Source organism: Fukomys damarensis, unplaced genomic scaffold, assembly GCF_012274545.1.
Source record: "Fukomys damarensis isolate Sample0158 unplaced genomic scaffold, DMR_v1.0_HiC HiC_scaffold_15, whole genome shotgun sequence".
NCBI lineage: Eukaryota > Metazoa > Chordata > Mammalia > Rodentia > Bathyergidae > Fukomys > Fukomys damarensis.
This window is the reverse complement of record NW_022900927.1, coordinates 29,387,371-29,409,204: the sequence shown is the minus strand read 5'-3', so window position 1 is coordinate 29,409,204 and position 21,834 is coordinate 29,387,371. Positions and strand designations below refer to the sequence as shown.

General features: G+C 38.8%; 1 protein-coding gene across 1 annotated transcript in view; it reads left to right on the top strand.

Annotated features, from left to right (window-relative positions):
• Nucleotides 1–10,841, top strand: part of CUNH12orf66 (chromosome unknown C12orf66 homolog) — a 21,311-nt gene extending 10,470 nt beyond the window's left edge. Inside the window, exon 3 of the mRNA XM_010644529.2 lies at nucleotides 7,470–10,841. Within this exon, the coding sequence (XP_010642831.1) occupies nucleotides 7,470–8,286 (817 nt within the window). The 3' untranslated portion in view covers nucleotides 8,287–10,841. The remainder of the gene's footprint in view (nucleotides 1–7,469) is intronic.
• Nucleotides 10,842–21,834: the final 10,993 nt, after the last annotated feature.

Sequence of the window (21,834 nt, the reverse complement as noted above, 5' to 3'; positions counted from 1 at the left end):
CACTATGTAGCAGGCTTGTCTCAAAGTCACAGTGGTCCTCCTGCCTTAGCCTCCCACGTTCTGGGATTACAGGTATGTGCCACCACGCCTGGCCTGTCTAGTATTTTTTTTATAGATTCTGATTCTTTGTTAAACTGGTCATTTGTGCTTTGTGTTATTTTGTTTAGCTCATCTATCTTTCTCTGCTTTGATGCCTCATGATTAGCTTTAGGGGATTTGGGAGGCATTTTGTTGCTTTGTTTTCTCAGGTTTCTATTTTGTTTTGTCTGTGTGTGTGTATATGTGTGTGTGCAGAGGGGTGGAGGTCAATTATAGTGGAAAGACCTTTTTTGCTGGTGTGAAGATCTCTACTTTCTACTTTCCAGTGATGTGCTCTGAGCATGGCTAACTATAACCTTTTGCCTCTGTCCCAGGACTAGACCACATCCATTAGTTTGGGGAAGGGAGGGACCAGCATAATTGGCCTAGCCACTAGTTCTCCAGAAATGAGCAGTGAGTATACTGTCTTTGTGTTGATTACACAAAACAAACCAGATATTGGCATATAGTAAAAATTAATTAATAGCAACAACTATTTCATCCTGGCAATAGAATCAAAATCAGCAACAATAATAGATTCAAAGATAAACTGAGTATTGTTATACCATAAGAGCCAATAAAAGATACTACTGCCAGGGCCAGGGGTTTGGCTCAGTGGTTCTGCTCCCTGCCTTGCAGGTGCAAGGTCCTGAGTTTGAAAAAAAAAAAAAAAGTTGCCACTGTCCTACCCCTAAGAACAGAAGAGGTATCTATAAAATAATACAGACAAAAAGGCAAACCAAATAGTGACATAGTAAACATCTACTAAATGCAGCAACTATATCACTGTTAACAATAGAAAAGAATTAATTAAAAAAAAGAATTCAGCAATAATGGCATAAGTTCAACTAAATAAGCATTTATGAAGTTTAATAATAATACTAAAAAATTAAGGAGTTGAGAAAGGGGAAAGTAAAGAAAGTTAAATATGAAAAATAAAGAAGAGAAAGATGAGAAGGGGAGATAAAAATTAGATAAAGGATCCTATTAAGGAAAAAAAGAAAATTAATAGAATTAGAGAAAAGTAACAGAAAAAGACAGTCAAGAAAAAGGATAAAGAATAAAAGACTCAAAAGAAAGACAGAAAAGAATCCTTCAAATCCCAGAAAACTCAACAAGAAAAAGAAAAATGAGTCCAAAAGTCCTCCGTGTTTTTGAATGATTGGTTCCTTTCCAGGGTCTGCACTATTGGAATCTACCCAATATTTGGGAAGGAATCACTGCTAAGTCCTATTTTGTTTCCACACTCACATTTTGTTTGTGAATACTGAGTTTTGCCCCACCTTTTCCGCTGGGCATTGGTGTCCTCCTTAGGGTTGCATTCACTCTAGCCACTTCCAGTTTGTGTGTCCCTCTGGCACTCTAGGTCCCTTTTTTCTCTGCTAGCTTCACAGCCTGTGGGTTTTAGAGGTGCCTGCTCTGTTCCAGAGGGCTTTCTGTCCATAAACCCCAATCTGTGGTAACCATCTAGTCCAAGCCAAGATGTGACCCTGATCACGTTGACAGATGGGGAAAGCGGACAGAGTAAGTTCCAAGCTGAGTATGGAGCGTAGGGCAGTGGGATGGGGGCAGATGTCAAGCAGTCCACTGCACTGAATGCTAGCACTTTCAGACCTAACCCCCTCCTAAAACCATACATAACTGCCCTTGCTTCTTATCACGGAGGGTAAGAACTTCATTCTTTTCCAGCCTGAGCTTAAACTTTTCAGGGGTCTTTGTTTAGTCCATGCCCTCTCTGTGACTGTTTTTTGTGGCTGTTTCCCACCCAGTCATTGTGGTAGGATTACCCCAAAAACCCTGAAGTATCGTTCTGTAGCTCAGTCTTAAACAATTAACCCTTTCTCAAATGGCTCTTGGTTAAAACACTCTTAAATATGGTGGGCGTTGTAGTGGATAACCTCTCCAATTCTAGCCTGCCATACCAGAGGACTTACTTTCAGAATAAAACCCCATCCTGCTTTTGCAGTTTAGAATAACTGAGCTTTCTTGGGGCTAAAACTGATGGCTCATTTCATTGTTTCTACCTGGATCTGCCAATTCTCTGCAAGCTGACCTTACATCAGAGACAGATCTCATTCTCCCAGAGCTGGGGTTAGTGTTCTAAACTTCTTCGTTCTCTTCTCTGTGTTGTCTTCAGTTTCTTTAGTTTCTCTGTATTTTCAATATTCCTATCACTCTTTCTTAATTCCCAGAGACCTATGTTTTTTCTTCTTCACGTATTTGTTGTTTTTCAGGTGTTTCAAATGCAAGTACCAGAGAGTCTATATTTTGCTGCCAGTCCTTACTCTGCCATTTTTGTTCTGTTTTGGTTTGTTTTGTTTTTTGAGACAGGGTCTCTCTATGTAATAGAGACTGACTTGGAACTCACTATGTAGCCCAGGCTGGTCTCAAACTCACAGCGATCATCTTGCCTCAGCTTCCCAAGTGCTAGGATTACAGGCATGTGCTACCACGCCCGGCTTTACTCTGCCATTTTTAATTTCCTGCAATAGCTCTAGAATTACTTTTTCTTTTTGCTGTGCTGTAGATTGAACCCAGTGCCTCATGCATGCTAGGCAAATGCCTTGCAATTGAGCTATACCTCTAACCCTAGAACTATCTTATAAAACTGAGACCCTAAAGTCATTTTCATCTTTCAAAACTGAAGTCCCCTAATCATTGAGCAGCATTTTCTCCTGTCCATGCTTCTGGCAGTCACCATTCTACTTTTGATTTCTTTGCGTTTGACTATTTTATATACCTTATATGAGTGTAATTGTGCAGTTTTTATTTTTTATTTTTTTGAATAGCTTACTTCACTCAGCATAATGTCCTCTGGCTTATCCATGTTGTAGCATGTAATATTATTTCTTCCTTTAAGGCTAAATAATAATCCATTGTATGTATATATTATGCTTTCTTTATCCATTCATTGTCATTGAGTACTTGAATTGCTTCCTTCTCTTACATGTTTCAACCTACTCTTTATGCATCATGGCCAATTCAAATGCCATCTCCATGGCCTTCATCATCATTCACCCAAAATAAATTATTCTTTCCTCCAAGCTGTTATTTTATTTGTATCCTTCGTAGTAAATATGTAAGTTTCTGCCTTGCAAGTAAATACCTCCTACAGATGGAAGGTCCTAAAAAACAAATCTCTGGCTAATTCGTCTTTGTACAGTAATTCTTCCTGATTCGTGATTTAGTTTTAGTTATCCTTGGTCAACTGTGCTACAAAAATATTAAATGGAAAAATCCCAGAAACAGACAATTCACAAGTTCTTATTAATACATATTTATAGTACATAATATTTACATTCCTTGTGTAGAATTGGTACGTGTACATAACACATCTTAATTCCTTTTGTCATCCCTTATCCCTCCCTCTTCTCCCTCTCTTCTTTTCTGAACAGTATGATGAAATCTCTTACTATCACCCCAAGGACGTGATGCATCCCTTTGTGCAGTATATCCATACTATATCAGCTTCTGCCCATTGGCAATTGAGAGACAGCCACATTCATATAGCTTATAGTATATAGTTATTATTATTCTATGTTATTACTAGTTAATTTCTTACTGTACCTAGTCTATAAATGTTATCATAGATATATATGGGAAAAAACATAGTTTGTAAGTGTTCAGTACTACCAGAGGCCTCAGCCATCCACTCAGGGTCTTGAAACATAAGACTATCAGATGGAAAAGGTATACTGTCCAAAAAACTAGTAAACTAGTGCAAAAAAACTAGTGAACTAGTCAGTTTAAGCAAAAAGAAGTTACAGATTTCTCTTTATTGTAGTAAAATTTCAGTTAGATGATTATGACATAAACTTTGCCATTTTTAGTGTACAGTTTTGTGGCATTTAGTATATTTACATTATGCTGCAGGTTTTATTTCTAACTGGACTTTTGACTTCTCTTGTAAATGGGCCAGCACACTTGTTTTGAAAGTGGGGATTTGTGCAAGAAAAAGGTAGTATTTCTGAAGAAGAGTTTTGTGTCTTAGTAGAATATTATACAAACTTGTCTTTTTAAATTTTTTCCTCTATTTTGTGGAATGTGCTACCTCATCCTCCTTCTTTCCTTCTCTCCCTCTTTTTAGAGATGTTCTCTACAAGTTAGTGTTAATTTCTTCCATAATCAGTCTCTTTTCAAACCTGTGGCGATAGCTTAGGTGTATGTTTTTGAGTTACAATCATTTAACAGATCTCCCTGTAGTATGAGTTGTTACTATCTCTGAGACACATAGCAGAGGGTTGAGGGAATGATGCATCGTAATGCTAATCTCGGTGTCTTGGCAGACTAACGTTAACATGAATTTTTAGCTCTTGAGGATGAAAAATAGTTTCACCGTTCACATTCATCTTTAATAAATGTCGAGCATTTAAACACTTTTAGTATATGTTATGGAAGAGCTTGTTCAGAATTTTCTAAAGGTTTATACATTGAATTCATTTCCTTTTAAGGAGAACGTTAAATATAAATGATTTCCAACTGAAAGCAGTAGAAGAATAACAGAAGCGTTATGTGGATGGCCCCTGATGCTGATTCAGCTTGTGATTTTTCAGCTTTACCATGCTGTGGAAGCAATACACATTCAGTAGGAACTTCACTTTGAATTTGGGCTTCTGTCATTTCCTAGGTCACTAACACATGGTGTAGTATTCTTTTGTGATGCTGGGCAATGGTAGTGGGCCAGGCTTGCAAGGCAGACATTTGACAAGGAGGGTAAACAGTTGATATAGTGTACTGTGTCACTAAACTGTGATGTTCTGTAAGTTAAGTGCCTTAAATGCATTTTTGACATATTTATTTTAGGATGGATTTATTGGGGGTATAATCTCATAAGTCAAGGGATATGTGAAGTCTAGGTTTCTTTAACTCCCTACCATTTTGCTGTGATTAACTTTCTGTATTCATAGTTCCTCGGTAGATTTTCCTCATAGCCATGAGTATAGAATATTGTAATAAGTAATGCTCGTAAATGTCAAGAGACCTGAAGGCTGAGGTAGTAGCACCCTTTGTATGGTTCAGAAATTTTGAGACCTAACACTAGTGCATGGGAATGTGTATATTACTATGTACTAGACTTTCTGAATGTTTTTTCTAAAACACATAATGTGTGATGAGTCCAGTTAATTAAACAATAAGCTAGAAGATTTGAGATCTGGCTTAGCTTTCTGCATTGCGGAGGAGGGGTACTGGGAATCAAACTCAGGTCCTTGCACTTGCAAGGCAGGCAGCGCAACCACTGAGCTAAATCCCCGGCCCACCTTTCTGCATATTGTTAGATTTGACCCTCTGCCAATGTTTTATCTTTTATTCTTGAAGGATTTTGAGGGTAAAATATGGATAATACATCAAATGATTTGTTATTCTTATGTGAATAACTATAATCTATTTATCACAGTATTGAGTTTGTCTTATAATATCCAACTTAATATGTGCTCCCTTAAACATAATCCCTTTAATTAGTGTAGAGATTTTTTAAAAAAACTTTAGATGTATTTGTGATGATTTTTTCAGTTGTTTTAATTGGTCACCATCATTTTTCTCTTCATCAAGGTCAACAACAGAGCTGTATTTCAAACATCTGTCCTGTTAACAGTGAAATGATTGCATTAAATAAGCGAGGCCTGTAAACATCTACATAGTGCTTGGAGCATAAGCTTTACTTAGTTAATGCAAGTTCTTCCCCTTACCTTTCAAATGAGGTTATTTGCTGAATGATTCCTGCAGCCTCTGCTGGTGTTTTGGATCTTTAGGGAGAATGAAAAGGTTTGATGTGTGCTTCTTGAGAAGAATGGTGCACTAGGCAGACACCAAAACTCCCTGGCCATTTCTCAGGAAAAAAAAAAAAAAAAAAAAACTGAGCAAGAAAGCTCTAAGTAGTCTATATGCAAAGGACTGTCCTTAGCCATTATATTCCATTGTTATAGAACTTTTAAGTCACAAGCAAAATCAGTAAACAGAGTAGGGTCCAGATCATAAAATAGCAACCACTTTTACTGAATTTTTACTTGTGTCATCTATTCTAGAGAGAAGGGAATAGGCAGCTATTGATTGTGCTAGGGAAGGAGCTCAAAGCTGAGGTGACTGTCTCAGTTTGCCTAATAAATTATATAGTCAAGCTACTAATGTGGAAGATGGTATTAAAAAACTAGAGGATGTAACTGGGGTTAGTGGGACCTGACTTTGTTTGGGAGTGGACAAAAGAGACTTTTCTAAGTAAGTGCCTCTATTAGAAGAACGTGAAGAACCAGAAAGAAATATTGATGAAAAAGTTCATGCTGTCATTCACATCAGGGTCTTTGCACTGCTCCTGTCCCCTCTCCCTGGAAGGGGAAAAAGATAGTAGGTAGCAATCTGTGAGTCAGGAAATTAGTTTTTGAGTAGTAATCTGTTTTCTAAATGTATGTATAGTAGAATATGTATAGTATTCTATATGTATATAATATTTATATAAGTATAGTAGAAAATATCTAGAGCATATTGTATGTAGTAAAAATGTATATATCATGTATGTACATGTCCACAGTATAAGGTATATTTTTTACTGTAGGTGATGGTTACAGTATCTTAAAAATTTTTTGTTAGAACAAGTAGGAAAAATTTTCAATTATTTAATATTTAGAGAAAGGGAAAAGAATAGGAACATGGTTCCAGTTGAGAAAGGACTAGATTATTCAAGACCTTGTAAGATAAATAGAAAGTGAACAGTTCTTATTTGGCCATCATTTTATTGTTATCATGACTAAATATGGGGGACTTTGGGAACTAGGGTTAAGTAAGAGCTTCTGACAAAAGCTATACTCCTTTAATAAACATTTAACATACTCTTATCTGAAATGTAGGCTTAATAATGCCTCATGGAGTTACTATGAGCAGTAAATTAGCTTATCTGTGTTATTCACTCAACATGTTGCAGTGACTTTATTTTTACCTTCACTTCTTTACACCTCTACCCTGTAAAGAAGATGCTTTTTTTTTTTTTTTTTTTGGTACTGGGGAATCAAACTTGGGACCTTGTGCTTGCGAGGCAGGTGGCAGAACCACCTAGCTAAATCCCTGCCCTGTTTGTTTTGATCATAATGTTAGTTATAATCCCAGAATAAATAAGAATTATAGCTGACTTAGTTTCTTTATATTTGAAAATTACTACTCTCATTTTTTAAAACTGCCAGGCTGTTTCTATAGAAGAACATGATGTTGACATAATTCTGAAATTGTGAGGTTATATCTATATCCTAATTTTAAAATAAATCAACACAGAATCTTATCTTTCCTTCCCCTGCCCTCAAATGTAGTACTATTTGTGTAGTCATGTGGGTTTTTTTTCAAAGTAGAGAACACCAACATGGAATAATATTTCCACTTATTTCTATTAATTTCCGTCCCTCCTTTAGATTTCACCACCCAATCCTCAGTCCTTTGGAGAGCAGTTTCCAGCTGGAAGTCGATGTCTTGAGTCATCTCCTGAAGGCGCAGGCTCAGGTCTCAGAGTGGAAGTTCCTCCCTTCCCTGGTTAACTTGCACAACGCTCACACCAAGCTGCAGACCTGGGGCCAAATCTTTGAAAAGCAGCGAGAGACCAAGAAACATCTGTTTGGAGGACAGTCACAGAAGGCTGTTCAGCCCCCACACCTTTTCCTTTGGCTGATGAAACTCAAAAACATGCTCCTGGCCAAGTTTAGCTTTTACTTTCATGAGGCACTGAGCCGACAAACTACTGCTTCAGAAATGAAAGCGTTGACTGCAAAAGCTAACCCAGACCTTTTTGGAAAGATTTCCAGCTTCATCAGGAAATACGATGCTGCCAATGTGTCCTTAATTTTTGACAACCGAGGTTCAGAGAGTTTTCAGGGTCATGGCTATCATCACCCCCACTCCTACAGAGAAGCCCCTAAGGGTGTGGACCAGTACCCAGCTGTGGTGTCTCTGCCCAGCGATAGGCCTGTTATGCACTGGCCCAATGTCATCATGATCATGACAGACCGTACATCTGACCTGAACAGCTTGGAGAAAGTGGTCCACTTCTATGATGACAAAGTTCAGAGCACCTACTTCCTAACCCGCCCAGAACCTCATTTTACCATTGTGGTCATTTTTGAGTCAAAGAAATCTGAGAGAGACTCCCACTTTATTTCTTTCCTTAATGAGCTCTCACTTGCTCTAAAGAATCCCAAAGTTTTTGCAAATCTAAAACCTGGATCTAAAGGTTAGCAGGTGACTTGTGTGAAAGAGTCTCAAGACTAGAAATTGTTTTTAATAGAAATTGTTATGATTTACAGTGGTCTGTGATTAGAATTTACATCCACTCATGCTTTTGTCATAGCTAAATTAAAGACAAATCCTCCCTAATTGTGTTGCACACTTTATAAGTAATTAAGGCCAATTGAATTAAATATCCAGAGAGTAATCTAGGAAATGATCGTGGGTTGCTGTGTGTATGCATGGTATAGCAAAGTAGTTTTGGTATTTTCTCCTATTTTCCTATATTTCATTTAGACTCTATTTAATGATCTTTGATCTTTCCTTCCAGATGTTTCTTACTATTTTAAATATTATGTTTTAATGCATTTCCAAATACCCCTCTCTTTCTTACTTTCCTGGAAGAGTAATTGGGGTAAGATATTAAATGAGTATGTTTTCTGTCTTGTAAAAGTAGCCAGTTAACATGGAGCTTTTAGTTTTATAATTCTGATACACAAATTAATAATATTTTGATGCCACATCAGGTTTTAACAGTTCAAAGACCTTCATGGCAGCTTTAATGGCTAATAGCTTCTTTCAGAATAAAAGAACTAATTCATACGTTTTTACCGTTCTAAGGTTAGAGTTTTTCACTGTCAGCATAAGCCATTATAAGGGTTTCCGCATTCTTTAGCATATATTTCCCTTAATTTCTGTTTATCACCCTCCTGTTAAAATATATGTTCATGTTTGACTCTACTTCTAGTTATTTTCAGGCTTAGAAAGCATGTGGTTTTGGTTTTTCAGTCATTTTTAGTTTGTCCCACAACAGAACCTACTTTTATAAAATCAAAATGAAGGTCTTTTGATACCTTGCACTTGCTAAAAATCAGTTGTGCTTTAAAAAAGAGCTCTTTGTAGTTGAGTAATCAACTCAGTACCTATGCACATTTGAAGTTGGGTTTCATGTTTGCCCCCTACAATTATGCTTATAATCAGTGCTCCACCCTATCCTGCCTTACCTTTTTCCTCTGGTAGGTGTTCATGGGGAAGTAGATCAGTGACGGCATCATAGTCTGTGAAGACCTTCACTTCTGTCATTGGTTCAGAGTCACAGTGTCCACAAAGATAACTGAATTCTTACTGCCTGATAGTTCCTTCAAAGCTTGTGTGAAATGTAAAGGCCAGATCAGTCTTGTTTTTTAAGATCCCATGGAGCTATTATTTGGGGGTCCGTAGCAGGCAGGGAGGGGAATCAACACAGCTGAGACTCAGTATGGAAGGTCTGCCCACCTCAACGAGACTACCTGGTAGAGAAACGCACTGGCCTCTTTTCTGGAGAGAACATGTATCTTCCCTTTCTTTATTCCTTTCTCTCTTTTTCATCATATTATTTATAAAAAGCTAGTTTACTTTAAATAGAAAGCGTTTACCTCTGCATTGTATTCCCTCAAGTTTTATGAAAATATGAATATATTTTACATTGATCTAACATAAAAGCTGAAAACAGTGGCACTAAAGAGTCAAATGGTTTTTCCTTCCTTTTGTATTTTGCCAAGAAACTGAAAAATGTTCCTTGGTGTGCATGTATCTTTTTTTTCCTAGGTACACCCACCATTAGCCTTAATAATAGGGTCCCCATGTACCTAAAAGAATATATGCTTCAGTGAAACACAGAGAGGGATGTAAATAAAACATACATACAATACTTAAGCAGTCAATTATATACATATTTGAATTGTATATTTATTTTTAAATGTATTTTTAAAATAAACAATTTACAAGGGACGGAAGGTAGACGTGACTATTAAAATCTAAGAACATAAATTCGTAAGTTGCTGCGCAGCTGTCATAGTCTCTTGATGGAGTCTAAAGATTAAATATTGATTCTTTAATCATTTCTTAAGCTCTTCAATACAGTTTTCTAATTATATTAAAAGACATATTTTGTTTCAAAACACAAAGTCATTTTTACTCAAGGTTTATCCTCTAAGGACAGTAATGATATGATGTGTAATGCCCGTGTTTAACTAATTTGACGAGTAAATTTGTACATTATGTGCAGACTGCCTACTTTGAAATTTGTTTCTGAACTACAGCCTGATAGATGTTTCTGGGTAACTGCGAGTAGCAGTCAACACTGACTTTGCCAGAGTCCTTCAAGGAGTTTGACTTCAGGGTGCTGTTTGGACACAGGATGAATGTTTACAATTTTGTCTTCTCTTCAGTCCAACCTGGGATCTGATACGTTATTTTGGGACTGTGTGAGAATAAAGCCAAGAAGAATCAGTACTCTATATAGAACTCATTTGAACATTTGGACATATTGAGGAAGTTTGCTTTTAAGAAAGAAAATAATTGATACTTCTCTGTCCTCCCAGTGGAATCATTTAGGTGATCTTTACAGTATTTCCATGCTGATCTAGTGGCAAGTTAGCCTGAGTTTGTTTTCCCGGTCTGTAAAGTGGGGATAGAAAAGTAGTTGCCTCCCTTTTCAAAGGCTACTGTAAGGCTGCAGTGAAATCATGCATACAAAAGGGTTTGAAACCTTGCTGGGGTTTGAAAGCTGTATAAATAAAAGATGAAGCCACTCTTCCCTTAAACTTGATACCTCTCCTGTTTTTTCTTCATGTCTGTGGCAAACCCATGCTTAGTCATAAATCTAAACAGTTCTTAACCTGTTTAGAAGTTACATATAAATGTCTAACAAACATACCCACCTACTTTTCCTATTTTACAATCTTTGTTCTCACATTTTTATGGTTGGTTGACAGCATCATTTCAGTTCTATATTACTGATTGCCTTGTTTTGTTTTTACTAAGTAATCCAGACTGGCCTTGAATGCACTTTGTAGCTCAGATAGGCCTTGAAGTCTAGTCTGTTCTTTTTTGTTACCAGGGATTGAACTTGGGACCTTTCACTTGCAAGGCAGGCAGTGGAACCACTGAGCTAAATCCCCAGCCCTAGGCCTTGGAAGTCTAGATACTCCTGCCTTGGTCTCCACTGTGCCCAGATTAATAATTTCATCTGGGTCTATCAGAGAGAGCTAAAGAAGTATGATAACATCTCCAGCTATGATTGTGGATGTGTCTTCTTGGCATTGCCTAGATAGGTTATATCACTAGTGTTACAAACTGGTGATACTCTTAATGACATTTTTCCTTTTTGATTAGCCAGAATATATCTACAAAGAGTAGCTTCGCTCTATCTATTTGGTTACTTTGAATTATAGTTTGAAGGAATAGATAATAATGGCTTTGGAATAATTGCATTTTCCAGACACCTTGGAGAATTTTTTTAAAATACTGCATGTATGAACTTATAAATTATAAAGACTTCCCTCTTAACATTTAACCTTTAATTTAAAGTAGCTGTTTTTCTCTTTACAAGATACTTCTATGTAAATGCAGTGGACCCTTGACTTAGGAACTTAATCATTCCTGGGGGCTGGTTGTAACTCAAGTCGGTTGTAAGTCAATACAGCTGAGATCGCTGGGCGTGGTGGCACACACCTGTAATCCCAGCACTCAGGAGGCTGAGGCAGGAGGATCACTGTGAGTTCGAGACCAGACTGGGCTACATAGTGAGATCCAGGTCAGTCTCAGCTACATAATGAGACCCTGTCAAACCCTGTCTAAAAAAAAAAAAAAAAAGAAATACAGCTGACATCTAGATGTTTACCTGGGTATGCACTACAAGAAGCAGATGAGGGCCAGAGATTTAGCTCAGTAGCGCTGCGCCTGCCTTGCAAGTGCAAGGTCCTGAGTTTCGATCTCCCGTACCAAAACAAAACAAAAACCCAAGAGGCAGATGATTCTTCCATTAACCTAATTAACTCAAGTTGTTTGTATGTGAAGCTGGTCATAACCTGAGGGTCCACTGTACATTATGACCTTCCCTTATTCCTCCTGGTTTTTTGTCATCATTATCGTCAACTATTTTCTCCTGGCCTTTGGCTCTCCCACTCTCCCTCCACCTCCCTCTCCTTCCCTTCTTCTCTTTCTTCCTTAGTTTCTGATTATCATCCTCACCAATTTCACTTTTGTAATTTTTTTCCCCATGTCTCAGGAGCCAGAGCATACCCCACTGGTTTACCCAGTTTGGGGAACTGGCCACAAAAATATTCATTCTGATTGTTTTTACAACCAGTTAGTCTTTTTCAGGCACTACAGGAATACATGCAGAGATACAAGGAAGAAAGTTTGACATGACACCATGAAATGACCACAACGAAGCCAAGCTACTTCATGAAATACAAGACTTTTAGTCAGCTGCAGCCAACCAATACTGTTTGTATATAGCAGACAGCTCAGTGTGTGTGTGTGGGGGGGGAACCAAAACAAAAACTATTTGAAACTAAAATCTTTCCAAATGTATTTTTATTTTTTATTTTTTTAGAGTAGGAAAAATTTATTGAGGGAAAGAAAGCTTCTGTCTAAGAGTGGCAGAAGGGGGACTGGAAAATGGGTTGCTGGCTCACCCCACTTCTCCAAGATGTTTTATACAGCAAAGCCATGTGGTGAGGTGGGTACAAAGTGGGACAAAACTATAAGACCCAATGGAAAATTACAAGGTGAGCATAAGGTGAGCAAAACCATGACCAACCTATAAGATTACACGTACAGTCACCCAGGTAACATTGACTAAATGAAGGTGAAATGGGGGAGCAAGTCACATAGTAAAAGTATATAAGGATTTTCAGTAAGGGTGAGGGGTCAGGGATATTTCCTGGAAAGGCTGGGCTAAGACCTTGGCCCCCCCACCCAGGTGATTGATACCTATTTAGAATATCAGTCACTGCTCTTTATCCCCAGGGGATGCACAATTCTGGCCTTCAGTGAATGTGTCTTGATTGTCCTCCATGTTGGCTCCTAGCTGTGTTGGCTCTTTGAGGGCAGCCCTGTCTAACTGCCTACAAGATATAGAATTAGCTTACCTATCTGCAATATTCCCCCTTCTGAAGAAGTGTCCCTAACTGCTCGGCAGAGGGTGAAGACAGCTTTGGCTACTTCCAGCTGAAGGGGGTCATAGTTGTGATCAACAGTTAAGAGTTACTCTACAGAGGGTCTATCTAAAGGTCTTAGGTAGGTGCCTGACACTGTCATCTTGATAGCTGCATAGTTTTTAAGTCTGGAGGAGTCAAAGCCAAAGAAACAGTTAAGAATGCATGGGCCAAGGGACAGGGATTTAGCTCAGTGGTTCTGCCGCCTGCCTCACAAGCACAAGGATCCGAGTTCACTCCCTGGTACAAAAAAAAAAAATGCATGGGCCGACTTATAAGGTCATCAGCTATGAATATTACCACAAAGAGGATTAAGGTGAAGGTCCAGGGGACTTCAGAATCCAACATAGAAATCGTATTGTTTAGTTTGGCAGTTATGAGCTGTTTACAAGGTCAATCTGGTGGATCCCGGTGAAAGAAGTCTAGCACATTTGTCATTGGTTCCATTTGTTGACCACTTGGAGTTTGGCAACCTCATCCTGGATGCTCTATCTTGAAATCCAGCAGCCATAGGGGAGGGAAGTGTCTTGAATTAAATACTGTTAAGAACTATGTTATTTTTCAGGGGCAGGGCATGGAGGAGGGACAAGAAGAGTGCCTTTAAGTATACACAAGAACTAAATCTTAACCATCTCAGGTGTAGAAAGAAATTTAAGATCACGAGATTTTTTGGGTTTTTTTTTTTTTTTGTTTTTTTGTTTTTTTTTTGTTTGTTTTTTTTTTTGGTACTGGGGAATCACACTCTGGTCCTTGTGCTTGCAAGGCAGGTGGCAGAACCACTGAGCTAAATCCCCGGCCCAATCATGAGTTTTTTTATGGTGGATCTGCAAGCCTTAGCAAAACACATCTTAGAGACAAAAGCTATGATTGACTCCAGTTGTATTGCCAAGCATAAAATCAAACCAATAATCAAAGAACCTGAATGGCTGCTTTTTTGCCTCTTGAAAGAGAATGAAAGTGTTCTAACTATATTGTTTAGGGCTTTTCTTTTTAAATAACTTATTTTGAATACATAATATCTAATTTATGTCTTGAATACCCTGTTGAGCAGCTCTCTGATCTTGTAGAAACATTCCCAAAGCCATGTCTTACCTTTTATTAACATACAAACTGAAACAGTGTCCTCTAGGTAGGCACTTAAAAGTGCTTATTAAAGGTGCATGCCTTTAATCCTAGCACTTGGGAGGTTGAGACAGGAGGAATGCTGTGAGTTCTATCTAGACCAGCCTGGGCTACATAGTGAGTTCCAGGTGAGTCTCAACTACATAGTGAGATCCTGTCTCAAAAACAAAAAAAAAATTTTTTTAAAGTGCTTATTTAAGCTTCTGAAATGAGATCTGGGAACCAGGTTTCTAGGTTAAAATATGGCTGTCATTTGGTTTTTTCTATAGGCTGATAGATGGGTCACACAATCTCATTATATCCTTCTATCTAAAGGCAACAAAAGCCTGTAATTTCTAGAAATCTCCTTAGTGGTTTTAGGATCCTGGGCTGTGGAGAGGAAAGAATTGGTTTAATTCTTTTTTTTTTTTTTAATTTTTTTGGTACTGGGGATTGAACTTGGGACCTTGTACTTGCAAGGCAGGTGATGGAATCACTGAGCTAAATCCCCAGACATAATTTTTTAAAAAATATATTTATTAAGGTTTTGGTTTAATTCTTCCCCAAGTCTTTCTTCTTCTTTGGGTTCCCTTAGATATAATAAGGCCGAAGTATTTTACCTCAAGGCTGCAAAGTTGTGCCTTACACCTAGAAACCTAACCTCTGTTAGAAAATTCAGCAGAACACAGGTGTCTTGGCTAGAAAGCTCTTCTGAGTGAGCACGTACACTATACCATCTGCATATTGCAAGTGTGAGACCTGACTGAGCTAAAGTGATTCCATGTTGAATGAGTAATGGCCCCAGAGGCCGTTGTGCACCACTCCCCTTTGTATCTGCCCCCCTACCTATGTTTGAACCTTTGCTTGAGAATGTAAGACTGCATAACTTTGTGTAATCTTTATTGCATAACTTTGTGATCTTAAATTCCTAGCCCCAACTGTGAATAATGTGAGTTAATGGGCAAATTCTTAAGAGTTCTGGAAAATGAGATAAGATCTGTGCAGTATACAGAGACCCAAAGTTAATTGTTTTACTGCTTGCTTGTCTGAAATGCCTTAGAGACCCTTGTAAGCATCTTTTAATCATCAGCATGTGATTGCTGAGTACGTGGCTGCTGACCAGCAGACCAGTAGTAGCCTTTGTCCCCTGCCTCCAGGCTTTGAATGTTAAACCCCCCTTATCCCTCTTATAAAAAGGACCTCAGCCCCTGAGCTAGCGCCTCTCTGAGCTACTCAGCTCTGGGAGTGCCGTCTGGTCAGACTAATGAAGGTCTGTTTGCTTTCCAACTTGTCTGGTGTGTTCCTTCTCGGGTGAATCTCGTGGCTGTTGAGCTCTTCAGAGCGGTAATTTTGAGCTCTTCAGAGTGGTATTGAGCTCTTAGGAGCGGTAGTAAGGCCTTAGGTCTTACACAAGGCTGACTTGGGAAAAACTATAGTATTTCCTTTTATCAAATCAGGATCTAGGGATGTCTTCATCTCTTTCTGATAAATAGTTGACAATTTAAAATAACGGAAGGGCTTAGTTCACATGTTTCTTAGACCTTTAAGAGTACATGCCTAAAAATGTGTTCTATTTTAATCTCCTATCTGATTGGTAAGCCAGTAGGGGTCTTCTATAGGAACTGCTTGTGTTCCAGTAGAAACCAGTTATTGCCTTGCTGCCTGTCTTTTGAGCTTCCAAAATTAAGGTAATACTTGTCTCTAAATGTAATACTGCGGGCTCCGTGGCTTAGCAGGTTAAAGCGCCTGTCTTGTAAATGTAATACTATTTGTCTCTCATTAAAAACCAATATTTGAAGGGGCCGGAGATTTAGCTCAGTGGTTCGGTGGCCTGCCTTGCAAATGCAAGGACCCAGTTCAATCCCCGCTACAAAAAAAACCAAAAACCAAAACTAAACTAAAAAAAAAAAAAAAACAATATTTGAGCTGAGTGTAGTGGCACACACCTGTAATCCCAGCACTCAGGAGACTGAGGCAGGAAGATTACTGTGAGTTCGAGACCAGCCTGGACTACATAGTGAGTTCCAGGTCAGTCTCAACTACATAGTGAACCCTGTCTCAAAAACAAAAAATATTTGAATGGATGCACATTGAGGCTACTCCTAAGTGAAATAAATAGGACACACATATGTAAATACTGAATAGTTTCTCTGGTGTGAAAAACTAAATGTTTAAACAAGGTCCAAATGGCATAATTGAGATGAAATAGGAAGAAAATGGCTAAAGGGGAAGTGGGAAGGGGAAGGGAAAGAAAATAAGGGAAAAGAAAAAATGGAAACAAAGTCTTTGTAAATAGGGAAGGGTGGAACCTATGAAAGGAGGGCAGGGCTATGGAGAAAAAATAAGAACCAAGACATACCATGTAAAGGTACAAGATCCCAGCGATAAATGTGACTGTATTGTCTGCTCTAAATGTACCAATAAACTTAATGGGGGAAAAAAACTATTTGAAGAGCAACATTACATCTTTCTAATCTAGTCCATAGGTCTGAATAAGTTCTCAAAGACATCAGTGTACATACCAGGGTCGTCAAAAAACTGTATTAGGTCTCATTTAATCTGTCTTAGGTCATTGAGGAAATGAACACAGGCAGGCCCATATTTGCCGTTTATTTCCTGTAAGGGATGTTGTCTCTGAGGGGCCTGAACAGCTTAGCTAAGGATGGCCATAGTCTCATGGAGGTTTTAGTTTTGGCTGGCCCAGATACTCCATCCTCAGCACCCGGTGGTCAAGGTTTAAAGTTGTCCTAGAAATTTTGTTCTCAGGTTCTAAAGGGCAAGAGGAGTAGCCTCAGGCTTAGAAGCACTGAATGTCTTAAGGGTGAGGTGCCTTCCATTACACATTTACACTGAACACAAGCAAGAATTACTTCTTAATGTAAAGAAAATCTCAACATAAGGGGCTGGGGATTGAGCTCAGTGGTTCCACCGCCTTCCTTGCAAGCACAAGGACCTGAGTTTGATTCCCTGTACAAAAAAAAAAAAAAAAAAAAAAAAAAAAAAAGAAAGAAAATCTCAACATAAAATGATTTTGACCATTTTTTCTCTTTTACAGTATAATTCTAATAAGATAGCATCACATAGTACTTTCCTCTGTGTACTTGGCTTTATGAGGTAGGCATACCACGTGTGGGTATAGAGAAATACAACATTGCTCTTTAATACAATTGAAAGGAGAGGTTCAGATATGGAGTTCCTGATCTGAAACAAGAGAAATATGGCATCCTATAAGTTTCTGCTTGATTCCTGTGAGCCCTATGACAGAGGTTTATTCCACCCCAGGGTAAATAGCTACTGTCTGGAGAGAGACCCAGAAAATAAAACCTGACTAGACTATCAACCCTTTACAGTTATCTTATCTTTCTCAGGTAACTCATATCCTTACTCCAGTAAGTACTCTAGAAGCACAAGTTACAGCTGACTTCAGCTATAACAATCATGTTTAGAGAAGTATTGTTAGCAAACTAAGAAATTCAAGCCACTATTTTCTAGTTTCTTGAAAAAGAGAAAGGAAAATAGGGCACTTTTCCTGCAAAGAGATCACCTTCAGAGATGCTAAGTCAGAGATTCTGCCTTGGGCCCTAGGGTAGAGAAAGCTCTGAGAAATTTCTGTTGTCTATCCAGTCATTTAGGCAACTTTTATTAGCAGCAAAACAAGGCTACTCCTTTAAGGTCCATTTTAAATTTCTAAGTAATTGACAAGAAAAGCTGACCAAAAAAGTCCCATATTCTAGTTATCATGTAAAAAAAAAAAATGTAAGTTACTGATTGCTATTTTCCCTAGTGTAAGACAAAACAGTTGTTGCAAATTGTCTTAGTCTGATTTTCTGGAAGGAGGAGTGGTCTGACTAGGAGTGATTCTCAGATGAACTCCCAACAAGTTGGAGAAAAGTTTAAGGGGAGTTTTTAACTCACTAGCAGAGAGAAAAAGTCCAAATAAAGCTCAAGCTGGTTAAACATCCAAAAAATCACCATATAGCATTTTATAAGACCAGAGTCAACATTTCAAAGTTCATAACCTTTTGGAAAAGGCATTTTTCTCCCCTCCACACATTAATGATAAAGACCATGCCTAGGAAGTGGGGGAGAAGTTCAGGTAGTTTTTAATCTATGAAAGATTTGTTTTTTATTTTTGTCTAGAGGTCTGTCTTACTAGTAGTAGAGAAAGCAGTCCAAACCTATAGCTCAACTCTTAACCAAGGCTTAAGAAAGGGCTACTGATGGCATCGGTTCAGATCACTCTGAGACAGGATACCTGATGATCACTGACAGAGTTCCCTTTTACCTCACTGAGGAGTCCAGATAGGACAAGATGTGGAGATTTTCTGCTGATTACCCGATGGGCTGTCGGGAACTAATTTCTTCTGAGGGACCTTTGGATATCTGCAAGAGAGAAGCCCTGGCCATGAGCCCTCAGTTGTCACCTCAATTGCCACTAGTTCCACTCCACCAGATATCTGTCTCTGAAAGGAACCCAATTACCTATCTGGTCAACGTTCCACCCACCACTGGCATCAATGGCAGTGGGGATTCACCAGAGGGCAACCGGAGAAACCTGCCTTGTGCTATGAGAATGGCAGCTACCCTGAAGGCAATTACTAGCTGGCAGAGTAACCACTGTTTGGCATTTTATAAGGGACAGATAAAAGCCTGAACTGTCTTTATCTGAGACAATTTCATAAGACACCCATTTTACAGCATTTTGAAGCAACTAAGTGCAAATACAACACATACAAAACAAGAATAAAGTGTAATTTTAACAAAACACAATGCATAAGAAAATAAGAAATTTTCAAACATTTAAAACACACAATTTAAAATTAAGACATTTTTAGCGGGGGTGTGGTGGCACATGCCTGCAATTCCAGCACTCTGGAGGCTGAGGCAGGAGGATCGCTGTGAGTTCGACACCAGCCTGGGCTACATAGTGAGTTCCAGGTCAGTCTTACCTACTGTGGCAGTCCAGCCGTCACAACACTAATGTGCCTGAGATGGGGAGTGAGGATTGAGAAAGGAAAGAACACTCAAGCCTGGCTTGAGTGGAGACCGAGAGAAGTCTGATTTATTTCACAGAAACAGCTTGTTTTAAAGGCTCACATCAACAGGAAGCTTTTAAGGGCACACAACAACAGAAAACACCAAGAAATTGTTTTCATCTTTATGTAAAGACCAGATTTCCTGACTCTTACAAATAACATCAGATCTTTGGCTAACGAGTTCCTGTTATGGCAGGGTCAAAGAATCAAAACAAGTTTAACAAACAGTTTCCTTGAAATGTTGCATAGATTGTGTTGATGCCTTAATTGTACAGGAAGAAGTTATTTTCCAAATGTCAAACTTCAGTGTGCCACGACTGGGCCCCCGACAACCTACATAGTGAGACCCTGTCTCAAAACAATAACAATAACAACAACAGCAACAACAACAAAAATTAAGACACCTTTGAGACAAATGCTGAAACATAGGCCAGAATTTATGAAACAAAAACCAGAATCTATGAAACAAAAGAGATTCTATGAAACAAGTTATAATCTATGAAGCAAAAGAGTCCAAAAGTTAGAATCTATGAAAGAAAACTCTTACCTCTGACCATTAATCTCAGTGGAAGACCTCCAAAATGATATAGGGGAAAGAGATGTAATTCCAAAACCTGCTGGTCATCTGAAATGCAGGTTTGTGTTCTCTAAAATTGAAGAATGAATTCTAGGAACTATGGAGGTTAAGGGTAGGAAAAATTCTCTTAACTACAGAATTAAGAATGAAGATGCAAGCCTCTGATTTTTTAAATGTAACATTTTAAGAAAATAAATTTTTTTTCCTCCTAAGTAAAAGAGAAGAAAAAAAATATCATGTGACTTCCCAAGAAAGCACTGCAGGTAGAGTTTCATTTAGCAATTCCCTCTCTACGTTTCTACCAGGTTCCTTTTACCAATGCAATTATTTCATGGCCTGTTGCCTGAATTATTCTAAGCAGTTTCTCCAGAGGAAATGAGTCAGAAGAAATAGGTTTGATGTGCACATCTGCCTTTGGAGACGTCTCTTACTATCATATAAATCCAAAAGGCTTCATTAATGCAAGTATTTTGGCCGGTCTGCATATTTTTTCAATGTGCTTTCAATATAAAGTCTGTTTCTGGGACACTTTAAATTTAAGACCACATGGTATGTATAAGATGTCAGTGCTAGAAAATGGAGAAAGGCTTTCCCTCCCATAATCCACACTTACCAGTCAAAATTTTAGATGGGGTCTAAGCCAGGGTGTAATTCAAGGATGGTCCAGATTTCTGTTCACCATGCAGTGGCGGCAGTAGAAAAAATGTAGGATGGTACTTGATGTTGGTCTCGGAGAGGAAGGTAGTCTTTTGGGACTTTTGCTAACTTAGCCCCTAAGGTTAATTCTGATTTTGCTGGTCTGAAAACTGCAGAGCAACTTTGGAATGGAGTTGAATTTAAAAATCTGATGACTGGTTTGACTGGAGATTTATAATGAGCCAGCAGGTTGACTTTCTAGGTTAGGTCAAGGCTCATCTCACTTTTAGTGTGACAAGATATGGCAGTGTACATCTTAACCCCTAAGTGTGACCTTAACTCCTAAGGTTGTCCTGGCCTCAGTCACTCGAGGCTGGACCAGTATTAGAGCTATCCCCCAAATGGAAGCAGCCTGAGAAAATAAATATTTCCTTTCTAGTATTCAACATTCATTTCACTACTATTAAATTAGGCATGGCTGGTACATACCTGTAAACCAGCGAGTTATTCTGGAGGTTGAGGCAGGAGGATTGCCAGGGTGGAACATGTAGCTCAAGGCTCCCTGGGTTCAATCCCCAGTACTGAAAAAATAAAACAGAACCTACTATTAAACATCAACTGTGTTAATGATGGAAATAGAGTTAATCAAGACAAACGTGGAGCCTTGTTTGGTTGGTGTCTGTGGTAAGGTGACCTGGCTTCAACCACTCTGTAAGCAGTGTGGCAATGAACAGCCTTCAGACTTTTTGCACTTGCTCTATAAATTTTGGCAAAACTGTGAAACTACATTTTATAAAGTACTGCAAATATCAACATTTAAAATGCATAGATGGAGCCGCCATCGCTCAAGCGCCGGGAGGTAGCCTGGGTCCCGATCCACCGCGGGAAGGAGAGCCATGCCTTCTCCCGCACCAGCTGCCATTGATCGCTCAAGCACCGGGAAGATAGCTGCGCAGGCGCCCCTGAACCCCCATAAGTGACACCAGCCCACACACGCACTCTCAGACCTCCTGACTGTGCCAGCCTTTGGACCTACTCTGCAGAGACAGAGGTGGTCACAAAGGGTATATTTCTGAGTTCCCAACTTTGAACATCTTTAAAGAAAAGGTGTGGGAAACCTGTAATAGAACGTTGTGGAGTTCAACCATTCAGAAGGTTGGGGAACTCAATCTGGGCCTTGCAGCCCGAGGTCAGTCAGCATCATGGGGTTCAGCCATCAGCTAAC